This window comes from Cavia porcellus, unplaced genomic scaffold (assembly GCF_034190915.1).
Source record: "Cavia porcellus strain 051 isolate PalLab524CR breed Dunkin Hartley unplaced genomic scaffold, mCavPor4.1 scaffold_3, whole genome shotgun sequence".
NCBI lineage: Eukaryota > Metazoa > Chordata > Mammalia > Rodentia > Caviidae > Cavia > Cavia porcellus.
This window is the reverse complement of record NW_026947486.1, coordinates 60,348,799-60,370,208: the sequence shown is the minus strand read 5'-3', so window position 1 is coordinate 60,370,208 and position 21,410 is coordinate 60,348,799. Positions and strand designations below refer to the sequence as shown.

The 21,410-nt window shown below is 37.9% G+C and overlaps 2 protein-coding genes across 6 annotated transcripts in view; one reads left to right on the top strand and one right to left on the bottom strand.

The window, feature by feature from the left end:
- Window positions 1-17,009, top strand: part of Sytl4 (synaptotagmin like 4) — a 135,083-nt gene extending 118,074 nt beyond the window's left edge. For 2 of the 3 annotated variants that reach the window (XM_063246167.1, XM_063246168.1), the window contains exons 7-17: window positions 343-430; window positions 843-930; window positions 1,031-1,134; window positions 3,953-4,048; window positions 5,097-5,275; window positions 5,550-5,652; window positions 6,180-6,341; window positions 10,643-10,751; window positions 12,519-12,618; window positions 13,342-13,550; window positions 15,364-17,009. In XM_063246167.1, coding sequence (XP_063102237.1) covers window positions 343-430; window positions 843-930; window positions 1,031-1,134; window positions 3,953-4,048; window positions 5,097-5,275; window positions 5,550-5,652; window positions 6,180-6,341; window positions 10,643-10,751; window positions 12,519-12,618; window positions 13,342-13,550; window positions 15,364-15,512 — 1,387 coding nt within the window. In that variant the 3' untranslated portion in view covers window positions 15,513-17,009. The remainder of the gene's footprint in view (window positions 1-342; window positions 431-842; window positions 931-1,030; window positions 1,135-3,952; window positions 4,049-5,096; window positions 5,276-5,549; window positions 5,653-6,179; window positions 6,342-10,642; window positions 10,752-12,518; window positions 12,619-13,341; window positions 13,551-15,363) is intronic. The other variant, XM_063246169.1, reaches the window with a different exon arrangement.
- Window positions 16,875-21,410, bottom strand: part of Srpx2 (sushi repeat containing protein X-linked 2) — a 30,133-nt gene continuing 25,597 nt past the window's right edge. For all 3 annotated transcript variants that reach the window (XM_063246170.1, XM_013153706.3, XM_013153708.3), the window contains one exon: window positions 16,875-20,670. In XM_063246170.1, the coding sequence (XP_063102240.1) occupies window positions 20,490-20,670 (181 nt within the window). In that variant the 3' untranslated portion in view covers window positions 16,875-20,489. The remainder of the gene's footprint in view (window positions 20,671-21,410) is intronic.

The window sequence follows — 21,410 nt, the reverse complement described above, 5'->3', positions numbered from 1 at the left end:
ACTGTGAAGTAAGAGTAAGTAGTACTTTCTCTGTACATAGCTTTTGGGAGTATGTTAACATTTACAGTATGCTGTACCTTGGAGGACTCATCCTGACCCAGCAGCAACTAATGCTGCTGTCCCTTAGGAGTGAGGGTAACAGTGTGTTGGTGCAAAACTGCTTGTTGGATCTTTTACATGCCTTCAAGAAAAATCAAATGTGAAATCTAGATTTATTTTCTTTGGTAACTTTTAGATTTGGTTTCTATGATGACCCCAAGCTAGTGACTCTCCTTCTGTGCTAGAGTTTTGGATCCTGGGTAGAAGAAGAGGGGTAAGAAGTGACTTAGTTATAACATCTAGATCTACCTCCAGGAGAGATTCTCTGGATAAATCTGGCCTCTTTCCAGAATGGAAGAAGATGTCTGCCCCCAGATCTCAAGTAGAAAAGGTAAACTTCACATAATTGGTTTTTCCTTCTCTTCTGTCGCTCTTTTTTTCTTTCCAGTTTTACATTCCCTCCCCTCTCCTCTTTCTTTCCTTTCTTTTCTTTTAACTCCTGTTTTCTGCCTCCCCTGTACCCTTCTCTGTTCATTGATCCTTCCTTCCTTTTCCAGTTAGAATTTAAATCAGAAATTCAGTTAAACAAGTTGCATTTCAGATTCACTTGGAACTGTTTTCTATGGTGTTGGTTGAAATGTGTGATAAAGTAGTTTTTTCACTACTTTAGGCATTTAATTTTTAAGTTTGCCATAGTTGAGTAACTATCTGAGCCTTATCCTGCTTAAGGCTATCCTTTATTACTTGGTACTTCCACTTGCCCAACTGCCAGTTTCCACTTCTTTGCCCTTATTCCTTCCTAGGAAATTCAGCCAGTGGGTCAAAATGTAGTATCTGTTGATGAGGATGAAATGATATTCAAGAACACCAGAAAAATCTTCAGGCCTTCAGGTAGCCAGTTTGGGAACTGAAGTTCTGAGTACCCATGTTGGGCACTTGGCATAGAGTAGAGTAGGTCTGTTTTGACTTGGATTTTTGGTTTTTCACTCAGAATACACTAAATCTGTGATAGATCTTCGTCCAGAAGATGTAGGGCATGAAAGTAGCTCCATGGGAGACAGAAGCAAATCTGTCCCAGGCCTCTGTGTAGACATGGTAAGTACTCTAATATTTCATTTGACCACTGTATCTTTTTTTCTCTAGAGTTGACTTCAGTGCCTGTTACTTTCAGCCAGTTATTTAATTCTTTTGGAAAAGGCAACATGAATCTTGATTCCCTCAAATATGGTTCCTGATTTGCTTAAAGGAACATATTCCTTACTATCTCCTATTTTGTAATACACTGCTGGATATTTGGTTGGAGGCTAAAATATTATTTTGATTAAAATGTAAAAGTATAGTTGGATTGGCATAGTTCATCAGAAAAGAGTTATTGATTCTGTGAATGTTGTAGTTACTTTATTATTGCTGGGATAACTATTTCACTCCCACAAGTTAAAGGAGGGAACCTTTATTTTTAGCTCACAGTTTGTAGAGGTTTCAGTCCATAGGCAGTTCACTTCACCACGGGGCAGCACTGCAGAGGGACATGGCAGAGGAGAAACACTCCATGGCAGGGCAGGTACAAAAACAACAAGAAGTGAACCTCCCTTTCTCTTTTATTCCATTCAAGCTACAAACTCACTGGTTGGTGCCACCCACACCCAGGGTGAGGCATCTGTCTTCAGTAAATTCATTCAACCACACCCAGAAAAAAGTTAACCAATTAGTGGGCTACAATTAGTGGATACAGGAACATCCCAAAGCCACATCCATGAGCACATGAGGTTTTGGAGAGACATTTAGATAGATACAAGCCATAACATCCTGCTTCTGCTCCCCAAAAGACTCATTTCCATACATTTATGCAAATGCACTTTGTGTATTTCTAAGAGGTGGTAAAATTATAACAATTTTGGCATTTCTAAAAGGTCCAAATCAAAAGTATTACCTGGTGTTTAAGGCAAAGTCTTAACTATGAGCCCCTGTAAAGATGGAAAGAAAAGTAAACACTTCTAACATATAATGACACAAAATAAATATTCCTATCCCAAAAGATAGAAAAAGGAGACTAGACTGGAGTGGAACCAAAACAAGACCAAAATCCACCAGGGAATATGTTAAATTCCATAGTTCCAAGTATTGTATCTGGGGTAATCTGTGGCAAGATGTGAAATCCAAAAGTGTTGGTTATTTCTGTTTCTATGGCATTGCCAGTGGTTGTAGTTCTCACAGCTTCTCTTTTGGGCCAGTTTTGCACACTCCTCAGTTGATCTATATTCTTATTTTCTCCAGAATTTTTAGGTTTTTTTTACTGTACGTTTAACTTCACACTCACAGTTTTATACACTGGCATCTCAGGATCTCGCTCTCTGGCCTTACAGGCTTTTTTCTCAAATCTGGGTGCAAGATTTCTGACCCTACAAGTCTTACATTCTGCATGTACCTTGAATCAGAACTATGCAGATGATGCCAAGGTCTGCCATAAGGGACTGAATGCCTGGATTGCTGAGTACTAGGAACCAAATCCTGAAGAACAATTTTCCTAGGCCACTGCCATTCTGGAACATGGTGCTCTGGGCTTCTCAACAACAAGCAAAATCTTTCACATTTGCAATTTTGAGGCTGTAAAAGGTGTAGTCCTAATGGTTCTTGTGATACTATCAGGCCATCTTTTCTATTGTCCTCTTCTGAAATACTGACTTTTTATTGCTCATCTTTTCAGCAAGGAGTTTCTTCTCTGTTCCATCTTGGCAGGCTTCCACCTTACTGGAGCTTGCTTTCTAACCAAACTCAAAATGTTTTAAATCATTCTTATGGGCCCTTTCCTCTTCATTCTTACCATAGATCTGACTAAAAGCCCCCAACAGTAACCATGCCACTACCTCAACATTAGAGTGTCTTGAAATTTGTCCTGCAAGATGAGTTTACTACACTTATACTCAGTCTCCTGTGAATTTTTTAGGCATGAGCAAAATGCTGACAAATTTTCTGCCAAAATATAATATATGTGGTCTGAAGTACAGCAACCAATTCAGTCCTTGTTCCTAACTGAAACTTCGTCCACCTGATCTTTAATAGCTTCATTTCTATCAGCATTCTGATATTCTGAGCACTGACCAGAATTTCTCATCAAGTTCAGCTTACAGCATTTCCATGCTGCTTCTTTAGCAGGCATGCCCAAACCTTTCCAAACTTCCCACAAGTCAGTTCCAAATCTTTCTGAACCACATGGTCAGATAGTATCACAGGAATGACCCCGCTACTAGTACCCAAATCTGTCTTACATTCTCCATGCTTGGACAAATATTCAACATCTGCAGGTTAAGGGAGAAAAGATTTTTTTTTTACATCACAGTTTGCAGAGGTTTCAGTCCATAGTCAGCTGACTTTACCACAGGGAAGCATTGTAGAGGGACATGGCAGAGGAGAAACATTCCGTGGCAGGGAAGGTCCAAAAGCACCAACCAGAAAGCCTCCCTTTCCCTTTTATTCTGTTCAGGCTACAGTCCTACTGGTTGGTAGCAGCAATACCAAGGTGGAGCTTCTGTCTTCAATAAATCCATTCAGACACACTCAGAAAAATGCTAACCAATTAGTGTACTAATCCAGTACCACACACCCTTAATTCTAGCATCATATATTCATGATCCAGCCACCTCCCCAAAGCTATATCTATGAGTGCATGTGCCTTTAGAGGGACATTTAGATATAAGTCATAACAATGAAAAATATTAAGTATTCTTTTGAGATATGACAAATATGATTGGAATTGAACTGGGAAGCTGGAAATTGGGAGGCATGTAAAAATAAGAATATGTGAGTATGTTTTCACTTGAAACTTCAGAGCTTTGCAACAGTTTCTGCTAAAAGATATTCACAGTCTTTGAAGCTTTTCATGTTTTTGCAAATTCTAAATTTTTATTTATTTTAGGAAGAGGAAGAAGAGGAAGAAGAAGACATTGATCACTTGGTGAAGTTGCATCGCCAGAAACTAGCCAGAAGCAGCATGCAAAGTGGCTCCTCCATGGTGAGTTATATTTGCTCTGTATTGATACACAAAATGGGGTACCAGGAAAGAAAGGAAAGCCTCTCTAGAGCAGATACAGGAACTGGGAAAGCCATCCTAGTCAATATTTATAGATAAAGAAGATACATTTGTTTGTTTTACCCTCAATTTAGCCTGCAGAAACTTAGTGTACATCTAGGTGACTTCTTCAGCCTTTTTCCTGGACATTCTTACATTAGGTAATGAGACTAGGAATATTGTTCATCACAGCTTTGTGAACAGGAACAGTCCTCTTAAGAGGTATCCAGGTCACAAAATGAGTAAGATCAAACTTGATCATGGCCCACTCTAGATTCTCACATTAAGGAGAAGTGAGTGTCATGAGGACTCTTGCAGGGTTAATTGGCATCGAGGCATGATTAAGGTTCATTAGTACCAATCAGGATCATGAAATTAAAGTGACACCAGAATCAAGACCTAGTTCTATCCTAACTATTCAGATTAATGTTAAAGAGAAATAAAGTCAGGAACAAGGCTGATTAGAATTTTACACTCTCACACAGGAAGAGAATATTTGACTCACATAGCTGATCATTATCAGAGATGAACTAGGCCTGTTTACCCGCCTCCATTCTGACCCAGTGTCTTTTCTTTATAGGTCTAATAAAGATAGGTAGATATTCAAGGCACCTTATTTGAATTAGTAACCAACCCTTTTTAGCACATGTTTTAATTTATGTAATACATAACATAAGTAGATTTAGCTGTGTCTCACCTCAACTCCTTATCCTCCTGGCAGAGCAAGTGAAAATTAACTGTAACATGTAAAAGGAGGGGGAAAACAGAACCTAGGACCTTGTGTGACCCATGAACTGGTTTACTAATCTAAGCAATTGTGAGTGTGTTGCTAGCCCTAACTTATCCTCTGTTGGCAGTACTGGGTCTTTGCAGGGACTTTTGAAATTTTTGTTTGGTTTGGTAATTGTAGTTTTATCATGAGAGAAGATATGAGCATTGTGAAATGTTGAGTATGCTTCCCTCAGATGTTTGTTGGGTGTTTGCTCTTCAGAGTACCATTGGTAGCATGATGAGCATCTATAGTGAAGCTGGTGATTTTGGAAACATCTCTGTGACTGGCAAGATTACCTTTTCCCTGAAGTTTGATAAGCAAACAGAGACTCTGGTCATCCATGTGAAGGAGTGCCACCAACTGGCCTATGCAGATGAAGCCAAGAAGCGCTCTAACCCGTGAGTGCTTCTGAAACTTAACTGATACTCCGAGATAAAAGACCAGGCTCTGACTGACATCTGTCTGGGAACTTTTGAACTGAACTTATCACTTCGTGAGGTGGGATGGGGTAAAAAAGCTCTCAGGACTAGGAAAAAATAAGAATGGCATACTTAAGAAGGCTTTTTGTGATATTTGTGGCATTGCATTTTGAATATTTATATGGCAAACAGGGAAATGAAAAAGGGGCTTGAGAAAGGATAGACTGTTACACAGTAATTTTTTGGTTTCTAGGTATGTGAAGACTTATCTTCTGCCTGACAAGTCCCGCCAAGGTAAAAGAAAAACCAGCATCAAACGGGACACTGTCAATCCACTATATGATGAGATCCTCAGGGTAAGTATCTTGATTCTGAAGGCAGAAGAACTTGTTCTGTCTTGTGACTTAAACTGTAGATATGCCTCTCTAATGAAACTGATTGGTATGGGTTTCAGTAATCTTTGTGTCTGAGGATTCACTCTTGGAATCTGCTCATATAGTAACTTCTCAGAAAAGAAAACGAAGGTGATCTGGCTTTCTTGGATGATTGTGAAGTTGGAGATTCATGTGGCCATAAATCTTGTTTTAAAAAGTCGTTTGGAATAAAGAGTCTTCTTGGTAATTACTGGATGTGTGAGCACCTTCTCACCCAATCAAGAAAAACAAAACAAAACAAAACAAAACTAATTTTCCAAGTTTTCTTATGAATTGTGATAGATTTATGAAATGGAATAGGTTGATGCTCTGAGCAAGGAAACTCAAGGTGTATAAAAACTAAAATAATTTGATATTCAGGACTTTGGACATTGGGTGTGAATTGATTAACATTTAGAAGAATCTTTTTTGAGGTTAACTGATCATCTTGTGCTTCTTTATCTTCACAGTATGACATTTCAGAATCTCTTCTGGCCAAGAGGACCTTGCAGTTTTCAGTGTGGCACCATGGTCGTTTTGGCAAAAACACTTTTCTTGGAGAGGCAGAGGTTCATATGGGTTCCTGGAAGCTTGATAAGAAGCTGGATCATTGCCTTCCTTTACATGGAAAGGTAGTCTGCTTTAACAATTGCTACAGCTTGGTTTGAATTATCTGCAGTGCCCTCTTCTGATCTGAGTTGGCAGTGGCTTTGAATGTAGTCCTTGATAGAATTCTAGTGCACTCTAGTGGCCTTTCTGAGTTTGACAGCCATTCCAAAGTTCTCATGTTCAGCACGAGCAATCACTTTTGTGTAAGGTAGGCAAAATATGAAGCCATGGTTTTTCATAAGGAAGTCTTTATATGTATGCCAAGTTTTTCTCCTAACCTTCTAGAGTCTGGGTATATCCTAACATCCTAATTTCTCTAAGATAACCTAGGATGTGTCTTAGTCTGTACCCTTTTATCAACCTAACCTTCTCGCTAAACAAGTACAGCAATTTATGACTCATCAGTAGCTGTACTCTTGTATAGGCTAGAGAAATTTTACTTTGGAGATAGTATCTCAAGTGATTGTGTAGCATTGTAGCATAATCATGCCTGAGATCTGGTACAGATATGGGCTGGAATCTTGGTTCTGTTAATTTCAAACTCTGTGATTCATCTAGTTTATAAAGTAATTTAGGGAAGACGGCTAACTTTTGTCAGTTAGTTCTCCATCCATAAAATGGAGATAATAGTATTCTTCTTTTTCAAGATTATATGGAAAGTATCAGTCAGTACCTGACACATAATGGGCATTCAATAGATTACTATCATTCTGGTTAAGATGAAATTGCTAAAGAATAGGACTTAGCAACTTTTTGATTATCAAACGGGTAGGAGAATATTGTCCTCCTTTAAAGTTTCATTATGAGAAATTTAAATGTTTAAAATAATATATGATACCACTGAACATTTTTGGAGTATTAAATAACAAATTAGGGCCTTGGATTTAGCTCAGTGGCTTAAGCGCTTGCCTAGCAAGCATGAGGTCTGGAATTCAATCCCCGGTACCCATAAACAAACAAATAAATAAATAAATAAATAAATAAATAAATAACAAATTAGTAATTGTAATGACCTCTAGAAAAGGAGCCTGAGGTGGAAGAAAGATAAATTTTCTTCATATGCCCTTTGAAAAACTTTTGAACTTTTTACCATGTTAATAAAGTTAAGTGTGAAAGAGTGGTTCCAAGAAAAATGTAGAGCATATAAAAAGAAAATAGATTTCATTCCTTAAGAACAACTATCATTAACAAACAGTTAATTACCTCCTTAGAAATTTTATATTAAGTAGCACAGAGGTAAATCTATAGATTTATATTTTTTGCTTTTTGCATAAATGGGCTCAAATTAACCTCATTTATATATATATATATAATTGTATAATATATACTTATATATTTTATAATATATAATATTATAATTTATAATGTATACATATATATATATATATAATATCATGGGCATCTTTCTATGCCATCACATTTTAATTGGTTTATATTGTTTCATTTTGATTGCGTTTAGTGTTGCATCATATGGCTGTATTATAATTTATTTACAGTTTTCTACCTAAAGGGTATTTAAGTTGTTTAAAGTTCTGTTCTTAAAATTTTAATATATCTGTTTTCTTTTTGTGAATATAACTGTCAAATAAATTCCTTATGATGGAGTTACTGAGTTAAAGGAAGTGTACACCCAATAATTGGATAGCCATTTTCCTCTCAAAACAGTGATAATAAGTTCATCCATTTAAATGTTAAAAACATGTTATTAGAAATTTAAAATTTCTTAAGCATTTTTCATGTAAGTCCTTCTCTCAGTGGGCTACATTTTATGTAATTATATTGGAAAAACTGTTATACCACCAATAAAAATGTCATACATAAAAAGAAGAATCTGTATTAAATAGAGGTATTTGCTCTTTGCAAATATTTTGATCTGTAATAAAAATGTGCTACAGAAATAAATGTTAGATTTTAGCTAATACTAAACTCCAATTTTAAGTGGTGTGAAATTTTCAGCCTAGAAATGAATAAAACCTGTATACATTTTATAAGTAATAAAAAGAGCATTCCCATATTATATATCTCTTTTAACCTAAAATATTCTACATTTGTTATTTTGAATTTTTTCTTCTTTACTTTTTTTTTGCTGTAGCAGTTTGCTTCCTGTCACCCCAATTTCTTTTGCTGTCATCCTCTTCCAAAATTTTTTTTTGTCTGCATATACGAAACTTTGTATATTCTGGGTGTGTGATACATTGATCCAAACCTATGGGGGTTATGATTTTCTGGCATCAGAATGCTCTGTGGCGAAGATTTGCTTTAGAGGGGTCTCAATAAACAGAGAAGGTAAAGAGGACCTATAGTCTGCACCACTTCATGGTCTCAGAACCCAAGAATAAAGGAGAGTCATGCAGAGAGAAGCAAGAGTGAAGCATTTCTGCCACTCAGAGTCAAAGACAGAGTACTTGATACTCTTCACTGACATTCATTAGTTTAGTTTACTCTTAAATTTACTCAGTAAATATGTGGAGTATCTACTATGTGCCAGGCACTTTGCTGAGTGTTGTGCATGCTAGGATGAAAAGAAAATAGGTTTGACACTTGTCCTCTGCCATTTAGATTCTCATGATAGAAAGACTATATATATATATATATATTTAAAATTGTGCCATATTCAAATCTGTGAAATAGAGTTCAAGCTAGCCTTTAGATCTTTTCAGTTCATATTTTAAAAAGCACTTTTTATTTTTGAGTTTCTCATATAAGAAAAACCATGAAATATTTAACCTTCTGTATCTGATTTATTTCGCTTAGTGTTAGCAAAATAAATGATGATAGGAAACAGGGACACAGACGTAGAGATGGGGAGAGGACTTGGTGATAGGGAAGAATGGTAGGTGAGAAGAGGAAGAGAAAGAAATCATTAAGATTCAGTATTGTACATATAACAACTCCCCAAAATAAATGTAAGTATGAATCATAAACATATATGGATGAATAAAATACATATAGCTAAGAAAAAGTAATTTTATATTCTAAATCATGAAGGTGATGTGTTCATAGAAACAAAACTACAGATGTTAATATAGGGTAAAAAGGGAAAGTCCTCCTTCCTTTCCCCATTTTACTCCCTTCCCTAGAGGAAACAAGTATTAAAACTGTCTGAATTCTGCTGGATTTTTCTATACAGTATTTATAGTAGTTAAAATCAGAGACTCCAGTTCCAGTCTGTCTGAATTGGAGTCCTGATTCTGTCAATTATTAACTGTATGGCTTTGGGCAAGGTGCTTAACCTCCACTCTGTTCCTCCAAGGTGTTTCTCCATTCTTTAACCTGTAAGCTGGAGATAATAAAATGCGTTTCATAGGGACTAGATTAAAGATTAATCAAAATGAGAAATTTAAAATACTTATAATGGTGCCTGGATCATAGTAAGTGCTACATAAATGATAATGATAATAATTATTTATATACATATATATTCACATGAATATATTTTAACGTAAGTGAGATGTTTTCCTGAGTCTTGCTTTGATGACCTAAGTGTCTTTTCATGTCAGCAGGACAGATTCTCTACATTCTTTTTTCATAGGATAAAAATGAAACTATAAGTTAGAGTAATTTTAACCAACAGTTATAAGATAGACTTCTTGTAAGCATGTAAATAATAAGTCTTAAAATTCAATCAATACTTAAAATGAAAAATCACTTTTTATGTAGGAACAGTAAAACAAATAGCCAAGTTAGGTAGCTGGAATCATCCAAACAGTTCCTGTTTTAGCCTGTCAGATTGTCTCGGGAAGCCCACTTGCAAAGTGTTATCCAAGAAAGGAAAACCAAGTATTTCCTTTTTTGCAGTGGCACTCCACTTTTCTTAATTTTTATTTGGGCAGTCGTAAATGGTTGTCACTTTCAAAGCCTGAATTCTTTCCAATAGCTGCATGCCATATGCTGCATAAAATCATAAAATCACTCACTGAATCTTTCTAATGTTCACTGATATTTCAATTGTTTCCTTTTTTTAAACTGTTACTAACAGTGCTGGTAGCAAGATTTTTCATCATGATATCAGTCTTTTATAAGTTTAGTTGGCACCCTTGCTGACAGACTTGTGAGAGTATTTGAAATCTAGTAACTATATCCCTAAAGGGACATAAAGTGGGTAATGTAGAACATCTTTGGGGTTCTTCTGTATCTTCTCCTCAAGAAACTGCCTCAGAAGCCTGTGGCTGCTATAGCTTAGGGACCCAGGCTTGTTTTATAAAAAGGATCATCATATGTCATAAAGCTGTTCCTGGGGGGAAATTTTAGGATCATCTCTGGAAGAGGTCCCAATACTTTCTGAGAAGTCTGGCTTGACCTGTTGGGTTTCCCTGTGTTTCAGATCAATGCCGAGTCTCTGACTGGCTTGCCATCACACAAAGGCGAGTTGGTTGTCTCACTGAAATATATCCCAGCCTCCAAACTTCCTGTTGGAGGCGACTGGAAAAAGAGTGAGTTTTCTTTGGGGCCTTGGATGTAGCTTGTAGTTTCGTGCACAGGATTTGTGCAAGGCTGGTGCTGACACTGTTGGAGAAATCAGACTGGATTTTCTGGATTTTCTAGGGAAGACTCTTATTAAGTAAACCATTTTCTGCAGTTTTTCAACTGGAAACGATTGCCTCAGGGTTGAAGTTCCTTTTTTGGATATTATTTTTTAGGCTATTGAACTGCATTGGTTTTGGCTCAGCTGTAACTAGCTACTAAGAAAGCAAAGACAAGAGAAATTTTGGGTCTGAAAGTGGTTTCTAGAAGAGATGGTAAAGTGGGAGGGACAGGAAGTTGAGAGTTGAGGAAGAGTAATTCAACACATCAAGCTCTGTACCAAGTGACTGTGGATACATAGACAAGTGAATCATGACATACACTCTTCCTTGGAGAGGTGAATTTAACAAGACAGTCATGGGCCAAAGGAACCCAGATACAAGGGTGATAGTTTTTGTCTGGTTATATTTGGGAGAGCTTCAAAGAGGAAGTAGTATTGAAACTAGACCTTTTGATTTAATCAGGATGGAGAATGAGGAGAAAAGAGCATTCCCAAAAGAGGTGGGGTAGCACAAACACAATCTTTAAAAGGCCTGGTAAATGTGGGAGAACTGAAACCCTTGTATCAATGGGATTGGTGTTACAGTATACATTTGTATACATGAAGACTGGGCCCGGGATTGGAGATGAGGCTGGTACCTAACTAAAAAAGGCCTTGAATATAAAGAGCTTACATGATCTACTGGTAAAGGGGAAGCAAGGTTCTTAAAAAATGTATCTTCAGCAAGATCTAATCTAGAGAATTTGGGAAAATCAACCAGGTCCCCAAGAAGCTTGGGCAGAATGATTATAGCAGAGGAGCAAGGGTAGAACCATAGGGAACAGAGAAGCAATGTAAAGAATGAAGAGAGGAAGAATTGACAGGGAGGCAGGGAGTTATTAGGAGAGAGAAATGCCAGGAGAGAGCTTCAAGAAGAAGTAATGACTTTTGACAGTATTGAATTATTACAGAGAGGTTAGGCCAGGCAAAGACTGAGAAGATATAGGTAATTGTCATTTGATTGAATTTGCAGTAGATTAGTTGAAGCAGGAGCCAGATTTCACTAGAAAACTAGGCTAAGTGAACGAGGCAAAGCATAGAGGGTAATTAATGGTGAAAGAAAGGAGACGTATAGAATAGCTTGAAGAAGAGGTTAGGTTGAAGAGAGGCTTTCTTTAATGGATTAAAAATGAGATTAACATAAATTTAGATTAAAATGAGAGTTCAGTGGAGAAAGATATTAGAGTGGGAGATGGAGGTTGAAATTGATGCTGCCTGATTAGTTCTGTGAAGGGGTCAAGAACTCAAGTGAATGAGTTTCTTCTTTTTTTAAAAAAATCATTCAGTAAATATTAGACAACCTTATTCTTCTAAGCTTGAATTTTCTTATCTATAAAATGAGGGTAATAGTATTGTATAGCTCATAGGATTCTTTTGAGAAATTAATGCTTAAGGCAGTATCCAGTACATATCCAATTTTCAGTAAGCATTTATTGGTGTTGGGGTTGTTATTAATTGAGCACCTACTACTTACTACTGGGCACTGTGCCAGGTACTGTGGAGACAAGTCAGGCTAAGTTCTATTGTGGAGATCTTGCTGCCTGCAGAAGCAAAGAAAGGAAGTGCTATGCATATAAAGGTCAAACTCAACTTAGAGGTGCAGGGGCTCATTTACTATGGCTCCCATCCCTTACAGGTAAAGGTGTGGAAGGAGGAGAACTCCAGGTGTGGATCAAAGAAGCCAAGAACCTGACAGCTGCCAAATCAGGAGGAACTTCAGACAGCTTTGTCAAGGGGTGAGTCCCTGGACCAGTACCAAACTAAACAATTTCAGAACAAGAGAATTACAGAGGAACCAAATTTAACCTTTTTCTGTGGACACTACCCTTGGGTGTCCTACTGCCTCCAGTGACTAATTTTATTCCTGCAATTAGGTAATGGCAAAACCTTCACTACTTTCTTTCCACTGGTCTGAGCTCAGTTTGGATGAGGCTGTAGGGTTGATATTCAAACAAGATAGTGGTGACAGGTAGGTTCTGAGTTTTTTGTAACTCATGTTCTTAGTTAATCCTGGGGAAAAATTGGTATCCTCTGTCTAAATATGGGGACTCCTGACTCTGTTCTCCATATTTTTGAAGCAATACTAGCTTTCCCCAAATTATAGATCATTATCTTAGGCTCTCTAGATAGCCAATTTGGCTAACTGTATAGATATTACTATTGGTTTTATTTACCTTGCATAGTAGGAGAAATGAAACAAAATGTTTAGCACAAATTTTTGGAGAAGAATAGGTAAGAATCTGAGTTATGTATATTCATTTTTGTCTCCAGATTAAAGGGATTGAATCAGGTAAATGATATAGTTGAGATAGTAGGATGTCTGCTTCAGCAGATACAAAGGAGAGATGTGTACATTGGGTATTGACTCATCTGGACTCAGCATGTGGTAGCAAAAAGGGGAATTTAGAAAGATTTTGTAAGCTTTGATTAGGCACTGATTATTTCCTACTCTCTGCCAGATACCTCCTTCCTATGAGAAACAAGGCCAATAAGCGTAAAACTCCTGTGATGAAGAAGACCCTGAATCCCCACTACAACCACACATTTGTGTACAGTGGTATGAGACTTGAAGATCTACAGCACATGTGCCTGGAACTCACTGTGTGGGATCGGGAGCCCCTGACCAGCAATGACTTCCTTGGAGGGGTCAGGCTGGGTGTTGGCACTGGTGAGTCTCCAGCCCTCCCTTGTATTAAGGGTTGCTTATTTATTTTACTACCAGAACCTCCCATCTTGACACAGTTCCTTTATGATAGCAGTTATCTTTTTTCCTTTCAGATAATATTCAGCAAATATTTATTGAGGGCCTGCTATATACTAGGCCAAGGAGAAGACTGAGTTCATGCACTGCTATGTGTACAGATAAATGTGATCCTGATAGAATATATATATATTCCCCCACCCCTTTTATCATGTTATAATGGAAGAAAGTGCTGTCACAAGGTTAACCTGTCTCTCCTGGACTACCATTACCCCTTCACAATGATCTCATTTCTATTGTTTCCATCCTCCCATATGATCAGTTACATTCTCCCTACTTACTGGAGGTAATCTTGATGTGCTTTGGTATTTCCAAGCTTATTAAATCTTCCCTTGACCACACCCCCTTCTAATTTCTTAAAAAGAGCAGTTTCCACTTCTGCACTTCTCCTTTAGCTCTCAAACTATTGTGATCTGGCTTCTATCACACCACTCTGCTTAGCAATTACTCATGTCAAAGTGCTGTTTTCTCTTAGTAGAAATTTCAGTACTATTTAACATAGAAGATCCTTCCCTTTTTCTAAAAATACTTCTATTAACATTATACTCTGATTTCTTTTGAACTCACTGCTCAGTGCTTCTCATTTTTTTGACTCCTCATTTATACTCAAACTGTCAATGTTGGTGCTTAGTTTTTCATTCTCTTCTTTCTCCGCAGTCTTTGCATTCCAAGACCTTAAATGCTAGCCTCAAATTAATAACTAAAAAACCATCTAGAGTGGTGTTTTTACCCATGTAAGTTAATTCATGTCAGTCCTTTGTTTAAAACCATTCACTGGCTTACTAACATACTTAGAGGTTCTTTGTAAGTCTACAGGCCCCCATACAATTTAGACCTTGTGTTCCTTTCCTTCTTGTATTAGTCTCCTGCTTGCTCACTATGGTGTAACCACATTAACCTTCATTCTTTCCTGGAAACATACCAATCTCATTCCCACTTCAGAACTTTATCATTCCCTCTGTCTTGAAAGGCTAGATTTCTCCTTCCTTTAGGTGTTTATTGAAATGTTTCTTCTTCAGAGTTCCTCAGACTATTTTATCTACAGTAAGTCACCATCAAGGCACTGCAATTTACTCTGTTTATTTCATGACATTGATCTCCTTATCTGATATACTCTTGTTAGCTTTCTTTATATTTTTTGCTTTCCTATTTAAGCTTTTTAAAAAATATTTTGTGCTTTCAAATATAAGCTTCCTGAAGGTAGTGACTTTTTCCATTTTGTTCATTATTGTATCCCCAGATTTAGAAGAGTACCTGGCACATAACAGACAGTAATTGTTCAAGGAATGAATAAGTGTGCAAGAGAGTAGGAATGAAACCACATAATTCTAACTTCAGGCCTGGAGACTGTATCTAGAAACAAAGGTGTTCATTCAGCTTTTAAACATTTTTAAATTCAAATTGGTAATAATAGAATGGTAGTAGCTCTGGTATGAAGTATCAGACATCAGAGCTCTGTAATAGCTTCAGCATAAAGAGGCTGTAGTGACTGTGAGCCTTTTAGAGTTCTATTTCATCAACTCTGAGTCCCTTGTTGGCCTCAGGAGCATAGAAATATCTGTGCAAGGTTAATAGGGAGCTCTTCACAGATTGCTGTCCTATCTGCTAATTTCTACAGCACAGTCTTTAAGGGGGCAACTACCTTTGCTCTATAGCATGTCCTTCCCTGCTGGGATGAGGAATTGGGTCCCTCTTCAGCCTCTCTGGTGTTTTTCCTCAGGGATCAGTAATGGGGAAATAGTGGACTGGATGGACTCAACTGGGGAGGAAGTGAGCCTATGGCAGAAGATGCGACAGTACCCAGGGTCTTGGGCAGAAGGGACTCTGCAACTCCGTTCCTCGATGGCCAAGCAGAAACTGAGTTTATGAGTCTCTGTCATCCTCTACAGCTCCAGACATGGCCAGAACAAGTCAGAGGAAGTGAAGAAATCAAGAGCAAAGATTTATAATTTAATATGTATATTGAGTGTTTGTGTAAAACATGTATTTTTGCTAGTATTAGTCTGCTAGCTAGAAAGATGCAGACTTGTTCCCCTTTATAGAATGGCTGAAGAATAAAAGTCTCTTGAAAATGTTTCTACTTGTGCATAATCTAGCATATTATCAGATCCATTCTTTTTTGTAACTTTATGATGTTTAATTAACTTTAAAAAGGTCTTTTAAAACAGTGTTCCATCTTTTGTCTTGCTATCCCAGGAAACCTTGGCTACCTTTGGTGTTAGTTTCAGTCTGTGGTTTAAAGTGTGCTTGATCTGATACGTAGGGGGTTCCTTGATACTTCTAGGAAGCAAAGTTCAGTAACTAAAGACAGAGGAATTGAGAGAGAACTAAGCATGTCTTATCCTTCCTCTCTATATTTTTAACTCACTTTCTATCTTGGTAAATTCCTGAAACATGATTTTAACTCTTCTTTTCTAAAACAGTTTCTACCTTGCTTGAGTATAACGGTTTTCTTTGAAATGCTAAGAAAATTCCTTGGCTCTTTCCAGCTTTAAACACTTTTATTAGAACTTTAGGAAATCCTTATAATGAAATCAGTTTAGAAAAGCACTTTAATTAGATAGTGACCTTTTGGCTGGGTCATGAACATGCCCAGTGAGACCTTCTGGCTGATCTGGGAAGATCTGAGTGACTGAGGATAAAGTGTCTCACAGACATGCTGAATTCTCTGCATTTTAAACTAATATAGCAGTTAGGGAGAGAAGCCCTCATTTCTCTAAAGAAAGATGAAACATTTTCATTTTCATGTACCACATCTTTCTCAGTATTTGTGTCTGCAGGGTGTTGCACACAGAAAATAGTCTGCATACCTCTGTATCAGCCAGAAGAACCAAATATTGAATAAATTGTCACTGTTTCCCCAGGCTGGGGACGGTTAGTGCTCCAGGAAAATGTGGGCAGAGAATATTTCAGTTATTTGGACTTCCTACCTGTTGTAGTTTCCCATCTTATGTTTTCTAAACCAGGCCTACATATAACATGGGCTTGGTAAGGCACAGCTTTTCAAAGAGAGTTCTGGTAAGCCAATGTTTGTTTCCTGCTATTTGTTCTTCCAGTCTGACCTTTTCATTCTTACAAGCGTGTCTGTACAAAATTGTGTGTGGAAGGAATCTATATCAGAGGAGAAATCCTTTTCAGTAGAGCCAGCTGCTAGCTGACTTTTGTGTAAAACCATTGGATTGAAGGTAGCTATTAGTGGCTTCTTTTGCATATGTGGACTGAACGAAGGAACACTTTTAAAATATTTATTCCGTATGCATTGATACAGCAATGGAAAGTATAACTTGGGATCCTGGGCTGTTGCTATGTTGTTTTCCCCCTCCTAACATGAATGTGTGTTTCAATAAAGCTTTTTCACTTATCAAATGTTTGCCTTTGTTAGTTCCATAGATGCTTTTGTCCTTGATATCCTGATTTACTGCTTTTCCTTTTACATGTGGCTTAAAGGGTAAGAATCAGAGTGATAAATGTCCTTCCCTACTCATTCTGTACTAATTTGAAGAAAATGTGCCCTTTTTTGCATTTTACATTACTACTTTCCTGAGCCTAATTCTTTGTCCTGTGCACTTGGAGTCTAAGTAGAGAAGTGAGAACCCATGTTAAAAGTGACATCACATTTTTCTCTCAAGTACCAAAGGAAGTTTGCCTTTAGGTTTGTAGACCCTCCACTGCTGGAGGGAGGAGAGTCATACTGACAAAGAAGGTAAGGAAAGATAACCTTCTATAGGCACTTTCTTCTAGATTTGTTGATTTCTCTGGGAAGTGGAGACTTTTCCCTTTACTTCTACCATTATTTATTATTGAGAGATAAATAACACAGGTGCTAAGTAACCTATCTCTAAAATAGGGCTCTGAGTTTCTAGATAAAGTCTAAAAAAGTCTAGGCCTCTTGTAAAAAAAAGGCATTAACATGTACAAAGCTTTATATTTTATTTGATTAATCGCTCCAGCTACCTTATGAAGTAAGAAATTTTTCCTTCTGACAAATTAAGACACTCAAGCCCACTATCACACAACAAAATTAGTATTTGAATCAAGATCTCATTGTACTAATTATGCTGCCTTATAAGAGGATGATACATGTCTTTTGAGCAAAGAGTCGAAGGAAGAGGTGACTAATGTCTTCCAAATATCATAAAGAAATGGGCTTTGGATAATTCTTTGGATAATACTCATCAGGCTTAGTGACTGTATAGCCTGTGTTCATGGGGAAGCAGTAGAAGAGAGGGAGGAGGAGGAAGGAGTAGATAAGAGAAAAGTGAAGGGAGGGGAAGAAGGAAGACAGGGAAGAGAAGTAGAGAGAGTTGGGGCCAGAGGGATTCAGAAAGATAGAAATAGAGTTATATAGAGAGACTGGGTCATGCTAGCCATTTTAGATCTGGCTATGGGCCCAATTCTTTCATGTATTTCCTCTGCTTTAAGAGTTGGAATTTTTTGAGCCATAATTTACAAAGGAAGTTACAAAAAACATAAAGCAAGATTGACTTGCCTTGACTGCTTGAGATGATACAAGGGCTCCTCAGTTGTTTTAAATTTGAGAAGCATTTATATGTAAGAGTCAAGCCAAGGTTGGGAACTTTATCCTGAGAGAAGTAGGTCTCCTCTGTTATTGATTGCGTCATTGACTTGCTACCACTTGAAGTGTCAGTGATAAAGAAGAGGAAGGATATTTATCTTTGTATGCAATCTTTGCCTTTGGAACCACAGATCTTATCTGACCAAAATTTCCTATGTGAACTCATTGTATTTTACCTTCTGCCCATAACTTGCCTCTGGTCTATCAAACGTCTTGTATTTCTCTGGAGGGAAGAGACTTTGCTCCTACAAGTTAGTCATTTGTCCCACGTCCCATTTCAGCCACCAACTGGCTTTTTATTTTGCATTTTAAACAATTAAAATTTCCAGGCAGGCATGGTGGCACACACCTGTAATCTCAGCACCCGAGAGGCTGAGGCAGGAGCATTGCCATGATTTGGAGCTCAACCTGGGTGAAATATTCAGTCCAGGACAGCCTGAACTATATAGGGAGACCCTGTATGGGAGGGGAGCAAGAGAGAGAAAGAGAGAGAGAGAGAGAGAGAGAGAGAGAGAGAGAGAGAGAGAGAGAGAGAGAATCGATTTTCCCTAAAACTCCAGTAGAACTATCTTCTCTTTAACTCACTGTTACTCCTATAACCCTGGCTCCTGATTTATGTCCTATGATTCTGTTTTAAATGAATTTTTGGAGGGCTGAGAGCCTATCATTTTCCTCTTTCTTCCTGGAACCACTATGAGTTTTTGAGTCTCAGTAGGATTACTGAAAATGGAACCCTCTCCTTGGTTAGGGCTTTTAACTGTTTTTAGATGGTAAGTAGGAAGAGAAACAGGTTGGATGGTATAATGTCTAATAACATTGACTCACAAGTCAGTCTGCTGATGTTTAAATCCTGAATCTGCCACCTTTTAGCTGTCTGACATTAGGCAAATTGCCTTACCTCACTGAGCATCAATTCTCTCATCTGGAAAAGGAAGCTAATAATAGTTTCTATCTTTTAGAGTTCTCATGAAGACTCCAGATTTAATTAATAGAGTGTATATAATGGTACTTTATATATAGTAAATGTTCAAGCATTATTAACTCTGCTTCCTCACCCAGCCCACTTCCTCTCTGCTCTAGTTTGCCAGTGGTCACCCCTGGGTAAAGTAAAAAGCTGCTGAGCTTTAACTATCACTCTGAATTTCATGAGTGTTTCACATTTTCAGCAGCAAGGCATAGAAAGCACTTGTATTCCAAACACTTACACGCTATTTACTTGTAGTGAAGTCAGATTAGGGATCTGGGACTGGAGCTGTAGCTCAATATTAGGTCATGTGCTTAGCATGTATAAAGTCCTGGGTTAAATCCCCTGTACCAAAGAAGGAAGCAAAGGAATGATGAAAGAGAAAGATCCAGGATCTGTGTGTAGTTTCACTTGCCAATAGCATGATCTTAAAATTACTTTCAGGTCTAGATTTTAAGACTTGACTTTGTGTAGCTATGTCTCTCTCATACCTGCTTATAACTCATCTCTTAAAAGTAGATATCTGAAGAAATTAATACACGAGGCAGAATCAGTTTTCTTTCTTTACTACTTTCAGTGATACTTCTGAGGTGTTGAAGCTCACTGGCTAGGAGGTATCCTCTAAGGAAAGGACTGCATTATCTACCGTTTTTGGTGGGGTTCAGGAGGCCTCAGTAGCAAAGGTTCTTGCCCCTGAGACAGTTGGAGAAATCACAAGACAGCTTTCTGCTGTGACCAGAATTCTTTACCAACTCCCTCTCATTGCAATATTTTCCTAACTCTTGATGAAGCAGTGTTAAGCAACATTTTTATCCCAGTGCCAGAGGTGAAGTGATAATCAGTTTCAAGTTTTTGGAAATCTTTGCTTCTGATACAGTTAACCTGTAAGCTACGCTTGATAGTCTTTGTTGTTTGTTGTGATAGTGCTGCCCTCTGGTGTCACTTCTGGGTAGAGGAACCATTTAAAACAGCCTGTAAGTGGATGAATTTAGGATTTACTTATCTGAAAGATTTTGGAGAACTGGGCGAAGTCCTTGGTTATGAAAGGAAGACTTCTACTTCCAACACACTGTGCAAAGCCTGTCTTTAGACCCTGACTAGCTTCTGCTTCTCCTATGGAGAAGTAGGAGAAGGTATTATACAGCTAAAAAGAATACCTGAAAAATATTCTGCCAAGATTGGCAGAACTCCCCCACTTCAGAGTGTATATAGAACTGTGGGGAAACATTTCCTCCATTTATTAGGTCTGAGTTTTAGCTAACTAGGGAAGCTTTTCCTTTGACTTCAGCCATTCCTTAGCTCAAGTTCACTCGCATATATCTCTTTGCTCCTGGCGCTGGATCATCTCCTGGTTGCTCAGCAGGTAGTCATCAATGAATGTGAAGATTTCCTCAGGGGTGACAGGTTCCATGTAGCGTTCCCGGTCAATACCCTGCTTGTCAATCAGTACCATGTTGAAGTAGAACCGAGTAAGGTGTTGGAATTGCCTAGAGAGAGCAGCCCAAGGAAATATGAGACTTTATCTGGGCATTTAGCCCTGAGAGCTCTACTACCCTTTGACTTTTCACAGTTCAACTGAGGGACTAATTCCTTCCCCATTGTGTGCCTTGTCTCTGTCCTCTCCACTACTTACCTCAAGTCCCTTTGCTTTTTTCTTTTTGGACCCTAATCTCTTGCCTCCATGTGTCTAGTTCCAAGCTTTCCTTTCCTCACTCAAGGTAAGGCAGCTTTGTTACAACCAGACTATGCTTCTGTTGTAGGCCTGTTTCATGAAGGCTGCATGAAATAACTCCAGGAGATGCGTATGATCTGTATGTACCTCATACACAGCGGGTCCATGCCTGATAAATATCACCTGGTTAACTCTTTTACCTGTAGCTTCAAGACTTCAGTATCTTTCCTCTGAATCCGTAGCTGTAAGTTTGCAGTATCTTTCCTCTAATCTCTCTAACAGGGACTGAATCTCTCTGTCATCACTGAAACTGTGTCCTAAAGGCAAGTATTGTTTCTAGAACAGGGGTCATTGAAAGATTTATTGGTCCTGAGTAGAAATATTGCAAGACTAATAATGGATAGATATTGAGAAAAGCCAATTTCTACCACATGCCATTTATAATCTTTCTCCAAGGAGCTGATAGATATGATTCAGATTTTAGTGCCTAAATATGTCTTGTGCTCCTTTGGAGACTGAAGATAAAAAGATGTGGCAGTGGGTCAACAGGATCTG